Here is a 20,744-nt window from a genome sequence, read left to right on the forward strand (position 1 = left end):
CTCTGCCTGAAACACCTCCCTGATATCATAGGAGATACCATGGTGCTGAAAGCAATAAACAATTAGTTGATTCTTGTGTCTCTTACAAATTGTTCATTTGCATACTGGTAGGAGATGATATATGGGGCAGAGCACTAAGGGCATGTCTTCCTTCTATGATGATGGTGATGATTGTTGTTATTATTTTACAGGCAAATAGGCATTCAATCTTTATTTTAGCAGGAGGCTGAGATAGACTTTGAGATAAAGAAAATGATACATATTGTGTTCTGTAGAACAATTGTGCTCATTGATGGGCATAAATGAAAGATGTGTTGTATAGGTAGAATAATAATGTATTAACATGTTATCCTGTCTAGATAGATACTGCATATATTGTCACCTCAGTTCTTTCCTTGAGTGCAGAATCTAACTATATTAGGTTAATTTAATTTATCAATAAAAATTAAAACCAGACTGGGTTCTCTAAAAATGAATTTTCTTCTTTGCAGGGAGGCAGTCAGAACAAAAACACTGATGTCAAATTTAAAGAAAGGCTAGATGTATAAAACAGTATTTAGGCTTGAGTCCAAAAGTATCAGCAAGACCTTAGTGGCTGCTTAACCCTGGAAGCTTCTAAATCTCCCTGCATGCCTCCCTGCTCAGCCTGTAGAAATACTGACTGCCCTTAGGGCTGAGGTGCCAAGCTGCTCTTGAGAAACTTCAGGAGGTGGGTCTAGTCCTGTGGGTATCCTCTCTGTAAGGTCACCAATTGTACAGGTGGGTTTGGTCTTTCACAAATTGCAGGCATAATTGCTGTCTTACTCAGACCTAGCACCACCCACCTTTTTAAAAGCCTGGTGATTGGAGTACGTGTCCAGGAAGTAGTAGATTTGGGCAACACTGCATTTATGCATTCTATACGAAAGAGTCACTGAAGGAGAAACAGAAATAATCCTGGATTAGGAAGCTCAGACACACCCGAAGTGTTGAGCTATGAATTGCCGTTCCCTCCTGTGCTCTCTCCTTGGCCCCGTGAATCTGACATTCCTCTCTGTACAGTGTCACAGCTTCAGTGGGAGAGTCATCCCTCTTCCTCTCCTGCAGCCTCCACTTCCCATCCCATCTCCAGCCCATGCTTAGCCCCAGGGCTAAAGCGCTCTCACAGCAGGTGAGATGTGTGTGCTCTAAATTTTTCAAGTCAAGATGGAGCTAGAACTAATGTCCCATTTTATACATAACTGCCACAATTGGAAGTAAAATTTAATCATTGCTTGTGACAACATCACTTTAAAAGGAAAATGGGAAATCTTGTGCATTTCTTTCTAAGAACACTTTTGAGAGGAGTAGTCTCTATGCACTTAATCTGAGGTGGGTGAAGAAACTTAACTAAACTCTAGAGAGGATGCAGCAAGTCAGTGTTTTCTGTTGCCTGGCTCAAGGTGGTCCCAGACTTAAAATGTACCATGAGAGTTAGGGCATTTCAGAAAGGTGATTTTTTTAAATCCTTTCCATTGTAGCACCAGGGAACAAGATGTTCCTCAGTCATTAAAAAAATTGTTGGGAAAAAATATATGATCTTGTTAGGACCCATAGCAAAAATCAGCTCTAAGTACTGTTAGGTATATTAGGGAAGCTGTCTTATTAAAACATTCTTAGAATATCTCATATGTTTTTCTTGAGGTTGTATGTACAGAAAATACATATGGAATATAGGGGGAGGAAACAATGTATGTGCATTGTGTGGAGGATAGGTTGCATTCGTTATCTTTGTAATTTTAAAGCTGTAGTCTTTTTAAGATCCTGCTTTCTCATACTTCAGGCTTTCTGGGAAAAAAAAAAAATGGACATGTTTTGGAATTCTTTTCGTTACTTGATCTATGCCCAAAGGTGAATTCTTTTCATGAAATTTGAACAGTCTGTTGAACTTCTTAGAAGCAAAATGGATAGACATCATTTTAAACATCTCTACTTAATTTTTTTATTGATACAGCTGCAAAAAAAAGTCTGTTGGATTTTGAAAACTGGTTCAGTTGGAGTCTAAATGAAGAATTAATAATTCAGCTTGCTTTGAAAAAGCTTGTTTGTTTGTCTATTAGATAGGCTTTTGCACTGGATTTTCAAAATTTATAGGAATAAAGATACTGCACAACAGAGACAAAGGATGGCATGACATTTTTGCAAACTTTACGTGAAGTTTGTAATTACATTACAAAAAAGTAAAATAAAAAATAGCAGAAAAGGGTTTCTAGATGCAACCCCTCATGTGACCATGTCTTTAAATAAGGGCAGTTAAATATCTAACGTCATAACTTCTGTAACATTTTTGTGTGAAGTGTTTTCATAGCACACAAGTATATGATATTTATGTATAGATTTATGTCCAAATTTATGAGCTGCTCCTGTGTTCTGAAGAGATGATGCAAGATTGCAAACTTCAGGCCTGATCTTTGTTTCTAATGCACACACATGTTTGAGTTTTGTCTTTGATGCAAACCTCAGAAAGAACAGGCACGTGCTGTTTTTATTGCTATGTTCAGATGTGTATGCTTCATTGTATGTTTTGCTGTACTGGTTAAGGACTAGACTCGTGCTTTTAAAAATTAAATACCTAATATGGTTTGTTGCCAATAGGTATTGCCAAATGTACTCCGTGCTCTTGAGTAGCTCTAGTTTTGCCTCCTTAGCTTTTACTGTCACCTCTGATGGGATATAATCAACGGGCCACAAAACCTGCTGAATTATTGTCTTAAAAGCCTTATTCTACCTGATACTTTGTTTTGTGAATAATGGCAGCCACTGTGAAGTGAAAGGACCAAATGATTTATAAATTTAGTATAGACAGAGCCTATACTGATCTTTTTTTATGGCAGTAATTGCTTGTCAGGGTATACATTTTGTTTCCTGCAATGAACATATGGAGCATCTATCAGGATGACAACGCACCTTGGATTTTGTTATAACAGTGTGATATAGAAAGATGTAGGGATTTGGGCCAAGAAGATGCTCCTGGTAGAATTCCAGTGAGGGTATGCAGGCAAGAGAATGGGAGAGACTAGAGGACATACTCTCAGGTAGTGTTGGACAGGAAAAAACTCATCCTTTCAGCTTGCTCTTCTGACTGAGGAGCTGTGTGCTCAGCATTTTGCCTGGTTTTGGTGCAGTGTTGGTTGTTGGTTTTTTTTTTAAGCCAAATCCTGAATGCAGCAATGTCAACGGGAGTTTTGCCATTGGCTTCACTAGGACTAGGACTTAACACCTCATGAGTAATTTAGAAACTCTCTTGTCTTTCTATAGTTGTGAAACTGCATAACCCTTTTCCAGGACAGAATTTTTAACACGTAACCATTCAAAAAATGTTGCTTTTCTCTTTTTCAGATAGATCACGTGGTCCGAGGCCATGTCGCCTTCCCGGAATTACAGTCAAAAGCTGCAACCAGGTGACTGTTCTTATTCCTTTATCACGTACCTGCCTTACAAATTAGTGATATACTTTATCCCATCTGTATCCTTATTCTGAAACAGGGGAATTAACAGTCTGATAATGGGTTGGAAGTATTTACAAAGGCTTGCCAGGTGATTGCTCAAAGATGAAAGCTTTTCACTCCCCTCAGATACCTTCAGCGTATCTAAGTGGTGATACTAACTTTCTGCTTTTCAACTTCTTTTATATCCTGCCCAGGGTATTTCTTGATACCATAGCATCAGCCCTGTTCAGCAGACCTTTGTGCTTTGGGCTAATGATGTGTCTGAATTTCTAGGTGACATTATTAAGCTCCAAGGATGAGATATAGCTTAATTAGGAATATATTATTCAGTAGTTTTGGAACAGTGACCTAAAGGAATGTACAGCCACTGTATGAAAACCTCCTGCACAAACAGAACAGAGAAACCCAGGATGAATTTTCAGACAAAACTTAAGATGTAGGAGTGAATTGGAGGTAACTCCAGGATTCCTTGAGCAGATGGCTGTGTGCAATGTGGAATTTGAGTTTGATCTGTTTTAGAAGTGGATGAAGACAGTCCAGACACTTCTGTCAGATCTGGACTTTCTCAAGCTCTTTTGGCTTGGCTATTTTTAAAGATGGTTCACATCACGCCCAGAGAGATCTTAGCTGAAAATTTAGGCACATTGGATGAAAATTTGTTTCTCTTTTAATTTCTTTTTCCTCTTTGTATCAAAGAAAAAAACAGCAAACTTGGCATTTTTTCTGCAGTTTATCACTCGGTCTATGAGACAAGGGTCAGTCCTGATAGATGTATCAAACATGTGCACTTACAGTTATTTTCAGCCCTCCCTGGGGGGGGATAAAGCTACCTGGTTTCTCTGGATGACCCTGACATGCTTTGTAGTGCCTCATGTCTTACTTGTTTGTTAAGAACTTGACCAGGATTCCCAGAAATGTATTGGACTTCATTCAATATAAAATAGATTCATGTTTCCTAGAATTCTCTCTGTTGTTCTTTCATAAAGGAAATCAGGAAACAAATGCAACTGTTTGTGTTTGGAATAAAGATTGATCTGGGTTTTTTTCAAAAGTTTTGGCTTCCAGGCTATTTTTTCAGTGCCCCAATATGAGGCACAAGCATAAGACAGTTAGTTTAGTCTGTACTACCAGGATAACACTTTTTTTTTGTGTGTTGGAAAAATGAGTATACAGTAGCCTGCTTGTCTATACTAAGTCAAATACTGAACTGACTGACCACAACTAATTTCATGGTGCAAAAAGCTTGGATTGTGATGTGAATAGGACACTAAATACAGAATATAGGGAATAGAAGTCCCTGTTATCCAAGTGTATGAAGTTCTAACTTTGGATTTGAGTCTCCTGCGGTTAGTAAAACTGTGGAGGATAGCATTGATAAAAAGAATTATAATATTTTGTAAAAAGAATGATAATATTTTATAAAGTTAATTTGCTCAATGGTATTTTTATAATACTTTCCAGATATTACTTTCCTAATGAAATATTTGGATAGCTATAAATTAAGTAAACAAGTATCTTGTTAATTCCCTCTATCCCCTTTTTCCCTGTCCTTTTCAAAAATTCATTAAATATAAAGAAATTAATTTGAACAAACAAAAGTTAGAAACTTTGCAATTTCAACTTAATTTTTCTCCTTGTTTCTTCATTTCTTTCTACATATGTAGCACAAGCTTCAGCCTTATCATGGGGACTGGTAGCAGTACCTATACAAGTGTGGGGCATTTTTTTAGGGAACAGTGTTGACTCAAACTTTGGATTATGTTTTTCTTTACATTAAGTCCTATATTTAATAACAATGTAGTGTCTTGTATAAGGGGGATTGTTGGTGATGATGGTAAATTATTTACCTGGAAATCTCAGCAGAATATTTCAGATAATCTTGTTTATTATGTTTAGTATATTCTCTGTATGTAGGAATTTATATCTGTTCAGCCATTTCAGATGGTCATCGAGAGAAAAACAAAATGAGAATTCCATACTTAGGTGTGTGTATTGCCTTTACTTCCCATGCTAGATGCAGCACTGTCAAGAGTTAGGGTGGCTTTGTAGTGACAAAATGCACATGCATGTCTGGATCATTAAAAAACACTGAGATCACAAATCTGTGCCTCTCACTTGCTGCTACCTTTCACCTACTTCTGCCTTCCTAAGCCTGTCTTTCCTTTCTCCCAGGCTCCCAACGCTGCTAATAAGTAGGTTTGGTGATGGCGACCTGCCTGCTGAGCAGCTGATCTCAGAAGCTTCCCTGTGCAGACTTCTCTGTTCCTTTGCCTATACCAGGAGGCAGTTTGCAAGCTGCATTTACCACTATTTCAGTAATTTGTGGTAACTCGTTAGGGTGCGAGTGGCTTAGATAGATTTGCCAGAAACCAGCTCCTACTGACCACTTGGGCTTGAAGACCAGTCTTGTGCAACCATCCCAGTACTATTCCTATGTTCTCTTTTCCCTTCTTTTACTGGAAATTGAGAGGGTTGAATTACATGAAGATTTTCTGGACAGCTGTAAATTTAGCATTAGGTCTAACTAATTGGGGTGCTCTGTGAGCAACAAACCTTGGGGTTTGTTTCATGCAGTTCAGTGAGTTGCAGAAATTGCTGCACATTTGGTCTTCATTCTATATATTGTGTAGGTCTGACATCTAGCCATCACTGATACATTAAATCCTGTATACGTAGAGTAGAAAATCAAAGAAAGAAATAGTATGATCATTTATGCTGTAAAGTTGAAATACTTCTGTTTCCTAGAATCACAGTTTCTGATCTTCTGCAGGAAAAAGTTTCTCACTGTTTGACAACAAAGATTATATGCCCTTTGGTGCTTTGGGAAACACTGTATTTTAGGACAGAACTTCCCTTCCTTCACTGTCAATGCTGTTTCCCCAAATAAAGAGATGGATCCTGAAAAGAAAATGGTGAAGTGACACACACATTATCTGTCAGCAATTTTGGGATCTTCCAAGCTGAACATAATAATTATATTTGGCAGTTCTCTGTACCTCTAGATGTTTGAGAGTCCTTTTTTTTTTCCAATTTGGAAATCTAAAGTATTTAGATTTTTTCCTGAAAGATACCTACTGACAGATTAAATACCAACCTCTTGTTGCTTTTCTGAAGTTATGTCCCTAATACGAACATAACCCTGGGAAAATTTGCATTGACTTCTTATTCTCCACTTTCAACATAGTTCCTTTTTAATAGCAATAGCTTGTGCTCAGCTCTGCAAGTCAGATCCAGCTGCTACTGGTACCTTCTCATAGAACTGAATTAGAAAAAGCTCCAGACAGCTGATGGCGTAAAACACAACCGTGGCAGAAACTGGAACTGGCAAGTGTTTGAAGGATTTTGCCAGTCACTCAGTCCAAATGCAGTGCCTTGAACCCATATCTATCTGTAGGAAAAAAATGGTGAAAGGTGTGGAAAAAAAAAAAAGTGCAATTCCAAGGTTATGTGGGTCTTAAGTATATTTGGCTGAACTTCAGCCTCCTTTGTACAGTCCTTGTGTTCTGTCAGAGCTGCATGAAGGGCTAATCCTTGCGAGAATAATCAAGCAGGATGGAGATCAGATAGAAGGTGGGATGTCTGGTAGGTCTGTGGTTGAGTGAAGCTTTACTTTCTTTTCCTTCCCAACAGTCAAGCCATGATTTAGACTGGAAATAAAATTACTTTGTCCTCAGCATGTACTGCTTATAGTGCAGTCTTCAGGGATGTAGAAAACAGGGCCACTTTTACAACAAGGGGGGGAAAAGTGATTGTGACCTCAAAATTATCATAATTCAGGTCCGGGAAGACACATAAAGTACATTTTAAAGTATGTGAATAATGATGTGAATTAGTTATTTTAATGTCTTCCAAGTGTACTTCATTTTGAATGATATCCTCTGATAGCATACGCATGGTAAGGTATAATTGAAAAAACATGCAGCTGAATGGTTGAATGCAAAGTATAAATATACAGCTGCTAGCAGGTCAGAAGTCAAACTAGTAAAGCATATGCCAAATTCCCTTAGGGATCTCATTAGTGCTTGATTGAATATACATGTAGGGGCTAAATGAATATCACTGTTTGGGTCTACAGTGGATGAGACAATGACTAATCAATTGTAATTAGGGTTAGATGCTATTATTGACCCACACGTCTAGAATTAAATGCCCCACTTGGAGATTTCCAAGGAGTTGAAAAATGTATATGAATCTGTTTATGATAGTATGAGTGTTTGAAAAAAATATTCTGAGCATAATTGCAACATTTTTTAAATGGAACGTCACTGGATTCATTGCAAGCCAAAGCACTGAAGAATTCACCATTAGTCCTAAGATTACTCTTGGTCCAGGAAAAATCTGCTGGATATTGTGGAGTTGGGTGTAGTATCTGAACTTAGATACAGTCATATTTAGGCCCATGTTTGGCTCCTCCCTAAAATAGCAGCCACTTGCTTTCTCTCCTCCACCCTTAGTGCTGCATTTTAATCATAACACACACTGAAATAATTATGGTTTTAAAAAGGAAAGCTGTAAGTCCAGTGCTGTTGATTAACCAGAGAAATTTTTCAACATTTGTAAAGGAATTTGATTTTCATTTCTGTCTGGAGTCCTCCTTATTCCTCTCTCTCAGCCTTCTTTTCTCTAGCTTGTTCTTTCATAGCGTCAGCGCCTCCGTTAGAGACAAACATCATCAGCCCCCAAACTATCAAACAGCTCTGGCTTATCTGGGGACTCGTAGGAGTCAACGTACAAACTCAAGATCACAAAAAGCCGTTATCTCCCCTCATCCTGTGCCGCTGAGGGATGCAGAAGGCCTGTTGAACAGACCTGCAGCTAGACATCCGCACTGCCCACACCCTGCCATGCCACGGGCCTGGCAAGCAGTTGGTTTTGCCTTTCTCCCCTTTTGTTTTAAATTTGGGATTTGGCGTTCTTTGATGGGTTTTCTGCATTTGATGGTAGTACAAATGTTTTACGTTTGATGAATAACCTCCCCCCCACCTCTTTTTCCAACTTGTTTTTCTTCTAGTGCTCACAGTATATATACATACTTGAACAGTCACCTGGATCTGATTAAGAAATCTTTGCCTGTGGGTTTCCTCACTGTTGATTTACATGTTTGGCCAGATTTCCATGGTAACAGATCTCCCTTAACAGATCTGACACTAAAGGGCATGGTAAGAAACAGCCTGTCTTTGCAAAAAGGTCAATACAGGGTAAAAAAAAAAATTAAAAAAAATCTTGGAAGGAGCTTTTTTTTCAATTTTGAGCGTACTCCTCCTTAGCTATTTAAACTATCCCATAGGATTTGGATTTCTTGCTGCATTGCGAAGCGTGCTAATGTTTCAGTAGAAAACCAGAGATCATTGTAGTTGAGATACCACTATATCACTGCAGGCACACTTATTTTCTAAAAGTATGAGGAGTGGTGTGTGTGTCCCAGTACCTTTCCTAGGAATCACATTTCAGAGCACTGACTAGCAGCGCTTGCTGTTGTTAACTCACCTGTCTATCACATTTTGCATGTCTGTTGCATTGAATTTGAGCACAAATTTCATTATGCCTATCTGGGAAAGAGATAAAATATTCTGAGGAGAGATTTGCTTGGTTTAAACAGATAAATGTTCAGTAAATGTGTTGTATTAGAGTTGTTGTGTAGTAAATTTCAACAGAAACCGAAAATCTCCTCTGCTTGTTGTTAAAAATGGGCATAGATGCTCTCACAATTGGAAATATGCAGCCGTGGTGCTTCATACATCTTTGTTCAAACCTGATCTGATTCTGGCTTGAGGTTTTAAAATTGCTGCTTTTGGAACTTAAAGGGATTGAAATATTGTGTTCTCTGCAAAGAAATTTTCAGAGCATTGCAGTCTAGGACCAGAAAGAGTAGTGTTTGGAAGCTCAGCAGAGAACCTTTGCGGGGGGAGATTTTCAGCCCACCTTTAAGCATTTGGATGTTTCTCTTCACTGAACTTCATGGTGGTAGATTGGCTAGGTCACAAGCCAAAACTATAACAGAAGAATATCATAAGGGTATAATTTGATGGTAATAAAATACTTGGTGATTAATGCAAAAATGTACTTCAAAATAGCGTATTGTCCTTGAAGCGAGCATGTGAAGCTCCTCACCAGCATCAAAATCTGCTATATTTGAGACTGAGGTAGGTGTAAGCTCTGCAGCTCGTTTTAAACCACAAACAAGGGAAACATTAAAAAAAAAAATAGATGGTTTATATATTTTTGGGTCCTAATAATACCTGTATTATTTTATGAAAGAATTATATGCTGAATCAGAAGCAGAATTTACCTGGTATGATAGCTGTATGCAAATACTGATAATAGCAACACATTTTTTCTGCCACAATTATGGCTGCATTCAGGTCTTGCCTATGCTGGTATTAATCCAGAGTAACTACAGTGCAGTATTGATTTATGTCAGACTAAAGGAGGTTAAGGTATAGTCTTTAATTATTAATTGTGTTTCAGTGTTAGGGTGCTTGGAAGGAAGGGGGAGAAATGCTTTTAAAAAGTTATTTTTATGTAATAGCATTTTCATATTATTATATTAAATACATTCACGAGCAATATCTGAGTCATAACATAAAACTGTCAGAGTTAATCTATCTCTAATCCCATACAATATGCTGTTTGTTCTTTATTTCTCTGCAAGGGCAAGAACAATTTATGTGGTTCTTCCCCAGATCAGGAATAACATGTTTAACATAATATTATGTGTACAGCTCACAAAAGTAGAGCTTAGAATTAGCACTTAAAACTTGTTACAACAAGAAACCGTAGAAGATAATAAGAGTTTTAGTTTGGCTGGATTTGTACGTTTTCTTTTTGATCTTTGCACAGGTTGTCGGACTAACGTTGTCTCGGGGTCTGGATGAACTTGCCCTTATCTACTTGGCCACGATTCAAGCCATTGCTGTAAGCCATTTTAAGTGCATGAAAGAATAAATGAATTGTTTCATGTTCTGTGGCAGACTGATCATTCCCTTCTGCTAAACAGATTTCTAATAATAGATGAATTCACTTAATGGACTTCTTATAGGAGCAAGATTTTGTTTACCCACATTGGTGACTACTCCCTGCTGTAGGATAATCAACAGACTGTGGGGAAAATGTTCCCCTCAAAAGTTTTCTCCTTATGGCAATTCTGTAAATGGAGCTTTTGCTTCTAGTGCAGATGTGAGGAGAGACTGATATTATATGGGGCAGCATTAACATCGTGGACTGTCTAGAGGGGAGCTGAGAGACGGGGGGAAAAAAAGCCTTGGCAATTGTATGAAGGCACTTGAGGTCCCCTAAAATACCTGAGCTTCAGTTGTACCTAAATCCATGGATTTCTTCTGTTTGCCTGTTAGGTGAGTCAGAACTCCATACCACTGCGAGTCGGAGTGGGTCTGTGATGCAGTTAATAACACTACAGACCAAACAGACCAGATCTCATTCCTCTCTCGGTTTCCCTGCTGCAAGGAGAGCAGTCACCTCGTGCAAAGCATTTCCAGCCCGTGGCTGAGTTTCTGTGAAAGCAGACAGAGGAACAGTTTTTATGAAAAGGTCCTCGATGTTTGCTAACATGCAGAGATGGGTCATTTTATTGGAATACTTTTGTTTCTGCCCTAATTTTCTCTGGAACCCAGGATTTCCAGTTCACAAGAAGAGTTCTATTTTGAAGTGAAAACCTGGGTCAAAGAGGTTGTTTTGAAACCCTGGTGCAGAGTATTTTCAACGGGGCGTGCTATCCCTAGGCGTTTGGTGACATCCTTTTTGTGAATTTTTCTTTTTTTTAAAGTTTGTTGATCTTGAGGTGTTTTTGCAAAACATTAACAGTTTGATGAATTGGGGAGTTTTCCTGACAAAACTCTGTTCAGTTGGAAAACTTCCAAACTCCTCTACTGGTTAAACAACAACTTTGCTAGGCTGGGTCAGCCATCTGGGATATGGAGGGTGGGCGGCTGCTGTAAATTTACTGTGAGTTGTACATCTTATGTGTTAACCCTCCCTCTACAGCAAATAACCAGAACTTAAACCTCAGCCTGGAATTCATTGTTGTGAGTTTTGATCCTTTTTAAGATGAATGTAGCTTGATTATACCTGATGCTTCAGTATAATCCCACCATTTAAATAAGAATGTCTAGGAGAGTTTAAACAATGCCAGCGACTGATACTGCCCCCTGAAAGAAACTTCCCAGTATGGAACAGGTGCCCCGTTATTATATCATGCTAACGAACTGGAAACGTTCTCTGCTGGAAAGCCTGGGAAAGTCACTTATTATCTTATTATATGATACAACACAAATTTTATTGTGAGATACAAATACTGTTTTGAACACTAAATCCAACATCTGTGTGTCTTTTTGATGGTTAATTGCACTGATCGTGAGATTTCATATAAAGAGGCCATACCGTAGGTTTTATTGTAAGTTAACGGAAATTAATTTCTCTTAAAACGCTGTTGAAACAGTAACTAAAAAGTAGACAGAGTAGACTTGGTTTTGACTTGGTAACTAACTGCTAATGTGATACCTAGGAAATTTAGTTTTTCTCCCATTCTTTCTCACTCCCAATTTTAGTTTCACTTTTGTTGAAGGAAACAGTTCTTGTTCAGGGCAGCCCCAATCCTGCACCATTTGCTGTCTTCAGTGGGTGCAAGATAGACTTTAAACCTAAGTGAAAATCTTGTAAAAAGTGTAGGCCTGCCCACAGAATGTTAATCTCTGGTTTTCTTTTCAACAGGAGACGCTTTTCTCTTTTTATATAAAATTTGCATTTGAAGCCCCTCAATTTGCATTTTCTCCAATCCAGGATTAAATTAGTTCCCCCTCACCCGCAGTGAAATAAGTCTGGCTTTAATTTAAATTGCTATATGAATACAATTTTCCAGGCAGGTAAACACAAAATAATTTTCACAGCGTGTTCTTTCTCAGGGTCTTTGACGTGTGCATGTTGTGAGAGAAGTTGTTAATAAATTTGAATTTCAGAAGTAGTGAAAGAGAATATCCTTTGCAACTATTCGTCGCAAAACGTGATGCAACAGCCTGATGAGAACAGGATCAGAGATATAATTGTGGCCATCAAGCCCGTTCTGAGGAGACAGACTCTTTTTAGAGCAGTTTATTTTTCCATAATTAAAATGGTGGCTGTGTGATTTGGAAATCAGCCCTCTGTGTCAATAGGGAAGCGATGGATTTAGTCAGCTGGTGTTGCGGCTGCTAAAGTTCCTCATAACCGCTTTTGCCTGAAAAAACTAAAATATCTTTGAAGGCCTATCCAGAATGGTGCCAGTCATTCATAGTGAGCGTCTCCAGTCTGATGAAACTCTACTAGATTCAATTTTCAGTAGCTTTTACTTGAAGAGGGATTTATTGCAGGCTGCAGACCTCTTAATGAATTTGAGGCATAGCATAAAGAAATCTTAAACAACAGTTTGCCAAAACTTTGACCAGATTGTGTTTTGTGGGCAGTCTACCTACAAAGAGTCAGTCCAGGCAAAATTTTGGCATTTTTTCAAGTCTGAGCTTCAAAATTAACTTCCAAGGTATTATAAAGAGCTCTGAATTATTTCTGGACAAATAATTTGTCAAAGAAATGGAAAATGTTCTTGCACGAGGAAAGAGGGAGAAGGTTGACTTCAGTGAGTTGTTGGAGGCAAGTAAAGCAAACAACAACAGAACAGATTTTTTTTTTTAAGTGGCAAGACATTTGCTTTCATCATTTGCAGAGCGGCACACTGAGCTGTTCTAATTTGAGTTTCTCAGAATGGAGACTGTAACTGAAAAGTTTAAAAATATACCTACATTGTAGATGTTTCAATTAATTCAGGCATAAAATGGAACATGTTATTTTGCGCAGGGCAAAGGCCAAGAGAAATAGTTAAGGCAATACAAAATTTTTCAGGTTTTCCTTTTTGCTGAAAAGACAGAAAATACAGATTTTTATTTGCTCCTTTTTTATTCTGTTTTGCTATTTGGCTTCAGAATTGAAATTTCTTTACTGACAGTGATTTTCAGATGCTGTTATACAAAGTAAATAGAAGCTTTTGGTGGAGATGCCTTTGCCATGTAGGTTTGAGTTTTGAGTCTGGAAATGTTTTTCGTACTCTACGGCACTTGTTCACAAACACCAGCTTATCCTTGCTGTCAATTTTTCTGGGTGCCCATGTCTGGTGGTATCATTCTTTTTACCGAATTGTACTTTAAAACCTGTTCGTATGGCTGCTCTTTTGTGCTTATCTGTTTTTTTCTGGTGTTTTTTCCTCCTTTTTGAAGTTAGGAACAAGACATATTTTGGAAACTATGCAGGCTGCAGGGCATCATATCAACACACTGTTTCTGTGCGGTGGGCTGAGCAAGAACCCTCTCTTTGTGCAGATGCACGCCGACATTACTGGTAAGTTAGAGGAAGTGTGGGGAAAGGAGTGTAAACTACTTTACTTTAGGTGGCTAAATACTTTGTCTTTGGAAAAATAAATACTTTCTTTATATAGAACTGTATTTTGCTGGTTGGACAAAAAGTGTGTAATGAAATGTTGCTTCCTGCAAAAGTGAATTTCCTGAAATTTAAGGACATTTGAATAACACAAAGATGTAGTGCAAACAAAGCTCCATGCTTTGTGTTGTTAGAAAACAGAGTTCAAGAGAAACCTCCAGCATAATTTCCAATCTGCAGATCTTTTTTAAAAAGTGCAATAGAATAAATGTAATAACGTTGTATGGAATTTTTAAAGCTAATATGTATAAATTATATGTCAGATATGTTTCTCACTATCAGATTTTTTTAAAAAAATATTCAAAATGTTCTATAGAAATTATTCAATTCAGTGAGATGACAAGGAGTGAGTTAGACAAGGATTAATGGCTGGTACATTTTATGAGCATGGTTTGCATAAGACGTGTTGTACTAAAACCTCTATTAGCTTAATCCTATTTGAATTCGCTTGGACTTCTCCTGACTCTTCCTGCTCATGCTGGCCATTGTATCCATTATACAGAAAGATTCTTTTCTGAATTACTTCCATGTCCGTATCATTAATACGGTTTAGGGGACAATTTCTGGATCCTTGCCCCTGCATGGTGTTGCATTTGGTTTTGTAAAATTCCTGATGGGTGAAAGATCCTGGGTGTGTGGTTCGTTACAAAAGCAGGTTTCAGGCTTGCGTGGTGTTTTTGGTCTCCCTTTAGGCTGTGGGTGTTGAAAATCTTAGCACACCTGTGAGTCAGTTGGATATACCTTTAAAAATGTGGTAAAAACAACAAAATTAAGTGTAAAGGACTTCAGAGAGACTTTGAATTATGTATGCTTTGGGTATATTTCAAATTGAAACCCGTTGAGCTGTCATAAATAAAGTTTAAGGCTCAGATTTGGGGCATTTGATCTGGAGATCTGACTTGCCCTAACGTCAAACCCCACTTCATCACCTTGATGCAAGAGGGAAGATGAAAATATGCTTTATGTACTTACCTGATATGAAAACAGAAGTGGAGAAGCTAAAAGCCTAATGCCTATTGACCTTAAAATGCAGTAAATACATTGTAGTCAAAGTGACGCTTTCTGTTTGTGAAAAATGATGTTGTCCAGTGTGTGCCTCTCCTTACATAACTGAAATGTTTTAGGTGAATTTCAGCTCTGTGTAGAGTTGGGATGGTGGTTCACGATGTGTACAATAAAAGATCTGTGAAAAGGTATTCTGATTAAAATGTAATCAGAAGTTCTTTGACTGTAACTAATGGCCAAGTACAATTCAGTACAAAAAGGCCTTTTTGCAGGCTGGAGTTCTCCCCCGTTTGTAAAATCAGTGACTGACAAGGGATGTCAGAGTTCATCTAACTGAAATGCTCTCGGTTGTGTTGAACTCATTAGAGCCTATCAGATAAAATAACTAACATTCCAGGATCAATCCCCCATTCTTTCCTGAAAAGAAAAAAAAAAATCTGAATATATTATTGTTAGCTGTAAATGCCCATGACTCAGCCATGCAGACATCCAATGGATAATTTCACAGGCCACTTAAAAAGTATCTTGATCTTTTTGTTTGCCTGGTAAGAATTCTGTATTCATTCTGATGATGTGAGAAATGTGCAGTAAATTTTCGAGCACGCTGAAAATCGCTTCCTGCTTCAACCCCTGGCAAACAGCCGTGTAGCTGTATGCTTGGGTTTTAGATTTTCTGTTCCCAGTTGACCCAAGTCCTGAGCTGTGGTCCATCCGAACTGGAGGAATGCTCAGGTGACTGATCCTACACTAATGTTGTTAAGGTGGATTTGGTTGGTCGAAGAAATTTAAGGGCTGCTGTAATTAGGCTAGTTGACTGCTAATAGTCATTCCAGCAATCAAACAACAAGCTCTCACTGTATCCACCGTCTTTAACTGTAGGAAGAAATGGCATTAAGACCATTGTGGCACCTTTGTCACTCACTGAAGGTGGTTGTAAGAACCTTTCCACTGGTGGAACAGTGCAAAGTTAGCATAATGTAACTGGATGCCTGGGGTGCAAGGTGAATTTGCTTTGTATCAAGAATCGGTTTTTTTATATTAATAATTTTATTTCTCATTTAGAAAAGTGTGTATTTGCCTTTTCCTCTGTAGGAGTTGTTCATGACTCACTTCAGATCTTCCTCCAAATTTCAGCTCCTTCTAATCTTACAGTTGGCTTGCAGGAGCAGCATTTTTTGGGGCATAGTATCATTGAGGCCATTCACAGAAGGAAGCCCTCCTCCCACCGCTGCGTTTGCATCATCATTCACTGAATGAAATTATCTCAGGAATGGAAATTTAGACACATGCCAAATACTGGAGGAATATTAAATTTTTTTGGCTTAGTGAGGATAAGCATCTAAAGTGCAGTTAGAAAAGTATTTAGACTTACACTATTGTTTCAGATTTTTAAGGAGAATTAAGAAAGCAGGCCAATTTTTATTCATTTATTAGTCCTTTTCCTGTTGTTTTTACACTAGTAATACAGGTCTTAAAAACTTTGTGTGAACCAAGGGAAAGTATGTTCATGATAGTACCCATGGGTGATGAAACAATAATTTTTAATTCTATTTCAGAATATATATTGAGCTTGTTTGTTTGGTTGGTTGGTTGTTTTTCCAGTGTTTTAATCTTGTTTTCAAGTACCTTGCACAATTTGGAGGACAAGGTTTCTCTTATTATTTCATACAGAGCTTGTGAAAGTTTACTAGTCATATTTTCATGTCTCCCAGCAAAACCAGACTGGCTTTGTTGGCTATATATTTAAAAACAAACAATCTTTTTTTTTGTTCCTTGCAAGAGAAACAAAGAGGATACCACCCTTTTATCCCCTCAAGGTCAACTTTTAATAGGCACGTGGTTTGGAGGGTGTGGGTAACAGGTTTATACTAAGCCCTTTGAGATAAATAGCCGGTGTCAAAGATCTGGGGGTTTGCTCTTTGTATGCTTTATGTTCTACATTAATATTTTGCTGAGATTGTTTTATTTAAATTCTGCATTTTTCTTGGAGCCTGGAACCACAGAGCAGAGAGATTTGCGTTAATCTACATTAGTCTGTAGCTCTGAATGGAGTTATGAACATAGGTTTCAAGTCCTTTTTGATTCTTTTTTTCTTTGTCTTTTTTACTTTAATTCTTTATTGTGCTGCTAGTGCAGTACTGCTCTATTCTTCCTAACAGAGGCATGGCTTTTTCTTGTATAGGCAAGCCCGTTGTCCTGTCCAAAGAAGTGGAGTCTGTTTTGGTGGGTGCTGCTATTCTTGGAGCTTGTGCTTCTGGGGATTTTGCATCTATACAGGTATGCAGTACCTGGGGTTTGGTTTTGTTTGGTTTTGTTTTGTTTTGTTTTTTCTCCCCCAGTTTTAATGTGTTTTACACTTTAACATTTGGCACCATGCATAGACTTTAATTCAAGTGGAAAAGTTTGTACCTTCTGCACAGCCAGACAAGAGCCAGCATTGCTTTCTCTCCACACTCTTTTTAACTCTGTATGTTATTTAGGTGTATTGAAGATTCATTTGTGTTTTGACTGTAGGGATATGCAGGCAGAAGCTGCTGTCTGTGAAGCTAGGACATGTAATTTTACAGACCAAAAATGGAATTTGGCAAGGCTCTGATCCTGCAAGAAGGTCACACTTTCATCTCAGTTGTATTTATCCTACTTTCCGTCCTTAATATTGAGGAACGTTAAACATAAGAAACAACACAGCACTATTTATGCAGTAAAAAATGACACACCTATACCTCTTGTCTTGCCCACAGTGAATGCAGAGTTAATAATGAGGATGGAACTTCATGTTTATTCATGTTATTTGAATCCATTAGCAGTTTAAAAGTAGCAGTAAGGCTTTTATGTTCAGTGGATCAGCCAAAGTATGACTTAGCTGCATTTATGTAAACAGTAGTATACAGAAACCCGAAGAAGTGTGTGAATGAGCAAAATCATACCTGTTTTCCCACCTAGCAATTCCACTAGCATGAGACGTGTCCTCTCCTCATGCTACACAAGGACACTAAACAGTACATCCAATTGGACAAGTTATTTATCAGGAGGGTCCCTAGATAGGCACAGATATTTGTAGTTGAAATTCTGCACAAAATCTTACCTGAATGCATTCTCTGAATGGGGAGGTCAGCTTCTCAGCCTCGTTAAATTGATGCAGCTCCACTGGAATCAGTAAACAGCTCAACATGAGGCAAGGAACTGGGCTGTGTTTGGCATTTTTCCAAATGTGAAATTTCCAAATGTGAATATTCTCCAATGCTATGTAGTTTAGCAGGAAGACCAGCCTCTGTTCATAAGAATTTTTCCATTAAAATTAATCCCATTGCCACAAATATATAATACAACATATGTATCTGTATTTAGTAATTCTAGTGCTTGCAAGGAAAACTTGTTTTGATAAATGTCATTTCAGTAGCAACTCTTGGTGACAGGACTTCGTATTTAATTCTTATTCTTCTCTTAATCTTCTGCCTTCAAATAAATTGATATTTCATTCCAAGTTTAAGATGTTTTCTACTGCTGTGCAATAACTGAACATTTCAAAACTGATTGTATCGTCTGTCTTCATGACCATTAGAAAAATCTAATGCTGTGAAATTTTCTGTTATATATTTTTATATAATTTTAGTGTATTCATTTACCTTTAGTTTTTAACCCTGCCCTTATATATAAAAATATTTCAGAAGTATATCCAATAGTGTCAGAATGGAAATGTATATTTTATACGTACTTGCATATATGTCAGTCTGCACAGCACACTCCTTCAGAAATCTTTTTCAGTGAAACTAGATCCTTTGAACCAGCCATGTCACAGACTTTTTAATTTAAAAACTGTTTGCTTTTTTACTGTTATGATACGTCAGGAGATACCTGCCTCTTTGGTTATGGGAATGCTTTTTGGCTTGTCAGAATGACAGTACAGGTTCTGTGGGTCTTTCTGGAATAAACGTCTCCTAATGGCTTACCTGTGACTGTTGGGAGCTGGACTTCATGACTCCTTATGCTCCCTGCCCATTTCTGCTTGCATCAAGTGAGTTAATACCAGTACATAAAGAAAAAGAGTAAGTACAGATTGCAGTCCAGTGCCTCAGCACTGCATGAGGAGTCTAGTTTCCCAAAGGCAGGCTCTGCCTTTTTCTCCCTGGCATACCTCTGATACAGAAAAGTGGAAAGTAGTTTGGAAACTACTGCTGTTATCCATCCCACTGGGCATTTGTAGCATGCTTCTTTCCATCACACTGCCTGTGGTGATCCCCAGGAGCCAGGTGAGGCCCTGAATCCTATCCAGGATGCCAGAACATCTCTGTGGTGTGAAGAAACCACCCGCTAAGTGTTTTGGCTTAGTGTCTGCTCAGAAGATTGTCTTAGGTGCCACCTATGGCAATATCAGTTGTATCATGCAGCAAATATGTTAGATTATGTAAAAATATTTTAAAAACAATTCAGCTACATGGGATCAAGAAACAAGAAACAGAGTAAATGTCTTTTTGGGGGCAAGAAGGTGTAAATGTATATCTAGCATTGCAGTTCAATAGCCTTCTCTTACATTTATTTTTCTATCACATCTTCCAAAACAAACCTTTCTTAGAGGTACTTCTGCAAACATTCAGTGTCAGTGTAGTCTTTGCAAATAATAGTCATTACCTGTCCTAATAGATGGTTTGTGCTTAATTATGGTGCTTTCCAAAGCTCTTTGTTTGCTCAGTCTAATAGTAAAGGAGAAAATGGTGGGGTTTTTACCAATAACCTCTTTCCTTATGTCTATGGTTGTTTGAAGGGGAATTTTTACTGTGTTTGTCCCAGTGACTGGTCACATTTCTCAGAATGATTTTTGGACAGTTCCACTCAATGTCAAAATCAAAAGGTTTAAAAGCTGTTTGGTTTTCATGGTTTGGCTGTTCTCCATTTTCTAAAACTCAAGCATCTTTAGGACAGTTTGGAAATAGCACCCAAAGCCGGCATCCCTCAAAATCACTTCTGATTGATAATCTTAGTCCGGCTTTAACATGCTCTGCTGTCAAAGGGACTGGCTGCTGAACAGACACCTAAAACCCACTGGTGATAAGCACTACCAGTAGTGCTGCCAGGCTTCTGCCAGGGAATCTTGTATGGATATATGCACCTGTGTGTTGTGTAGTACGTGCCCAGCAAGTGATGTTTCAGGGAGCTGGTGAGCCTACAGAGCAGGGCTGTTCCTCTGTCCGCACACTAAATCTGATGCTTTGGGGAGGTAACGTGCATTATGTGTTAGAGCTGACCTGCTCAGGCATTTGGTCAATGTATAGGTTTTGGGGTGTGGGACAGCGAGTCAGAGTGACTGCTCTGTCATTCTGCTCTTCACTCAGAAAATATGAACACACAGAACATCCTCAAAATCTACCAGGGCATCACTTTTCAACAGAGAAAAGAAATGATGGCTCATCTAGGGAAGACCCACCTCTATGGTAATCTTCAGTAGTAATTAGAGTTGAGCTTTATTTAGCTTAGTGGTTAGGAAATGCGTTGGAATTGGATGGTATTTCCTTACGGGTAAACTGTGTTGCTGTGATGGTTGCTGACACTCTTATACTCCTGTACTATCCTGATGCTTAGTCCTGTGGTGCTCCATCTCTGGGATTTGGGAATGGGGAAGTATCTGCTTCTGAGACACATTGGAGGATAGTTTTTGCAAGGACAGGCAGCTTACTTACCTACACATCACTGTATGATGAGCCCGGTCAGAAGTGTTCATGAGACAACAGGATTCTCACCCTTCACTTTCTTGGGCAGTTGGTCATAGTGGCTGGAACACTGAAGAGATTTTCCTCC

General features: G+C 38.3%; 1 protein-coding gene across 1 annotated transcript in view; it reads left to right on the top strand.

Moving 5' to 3' along the window:
* Positions 1-17,228, top strand: part of FGGY (FGGY carbohydrate kinase domain containing) — a gene marked incomplete at its 3' end in the record, with an annotated part of 102,359 nt that extends 85,131 nt beyond the window's left edge. The window contains exons 9-13 of the mRNA XM_010169484.1: positions 3,358-3,419; positions 8,479-8,626; positions 10,308-10,382; positions 13,727-13,847; positions 17,134-17,228. Coding sequence (XP_010167786.1) covers positions 3,358-3,419; positions 8,479-8,626; positions 10,308-10,382; positions 13,727-13,847; positions 17,134-17,228 — 501 coding nt within the window. The remainder of the gene's footprint in view (positions 1-3,357; positions 3,420-8,478; positions 8,627-10,307; positions 10,383-13,726; positions 13,848-17,133) is intronic.
* Positions 17,229-20,744: the final 3,516 nt, after the last annotated feature.

The sequence above is a fragment of the Antrostomus carolinensis genome, unplaced genomic scaffold (assembly GCF_000700745.2).
Source record: "Antrostomus carolinensis isolate BGI_N321 unplaced genomic scaffold, ASM70074v2 scaffold19146, whole genome shotgun sequence".
In the NCBI taxonomy this organism is placed as follows: Eukaryota; Metazoa; Chordata; class Aves; order Caprimulgiformes; family Caprimulgidae; genus Antrostomus; species Antrostomus carolinensis.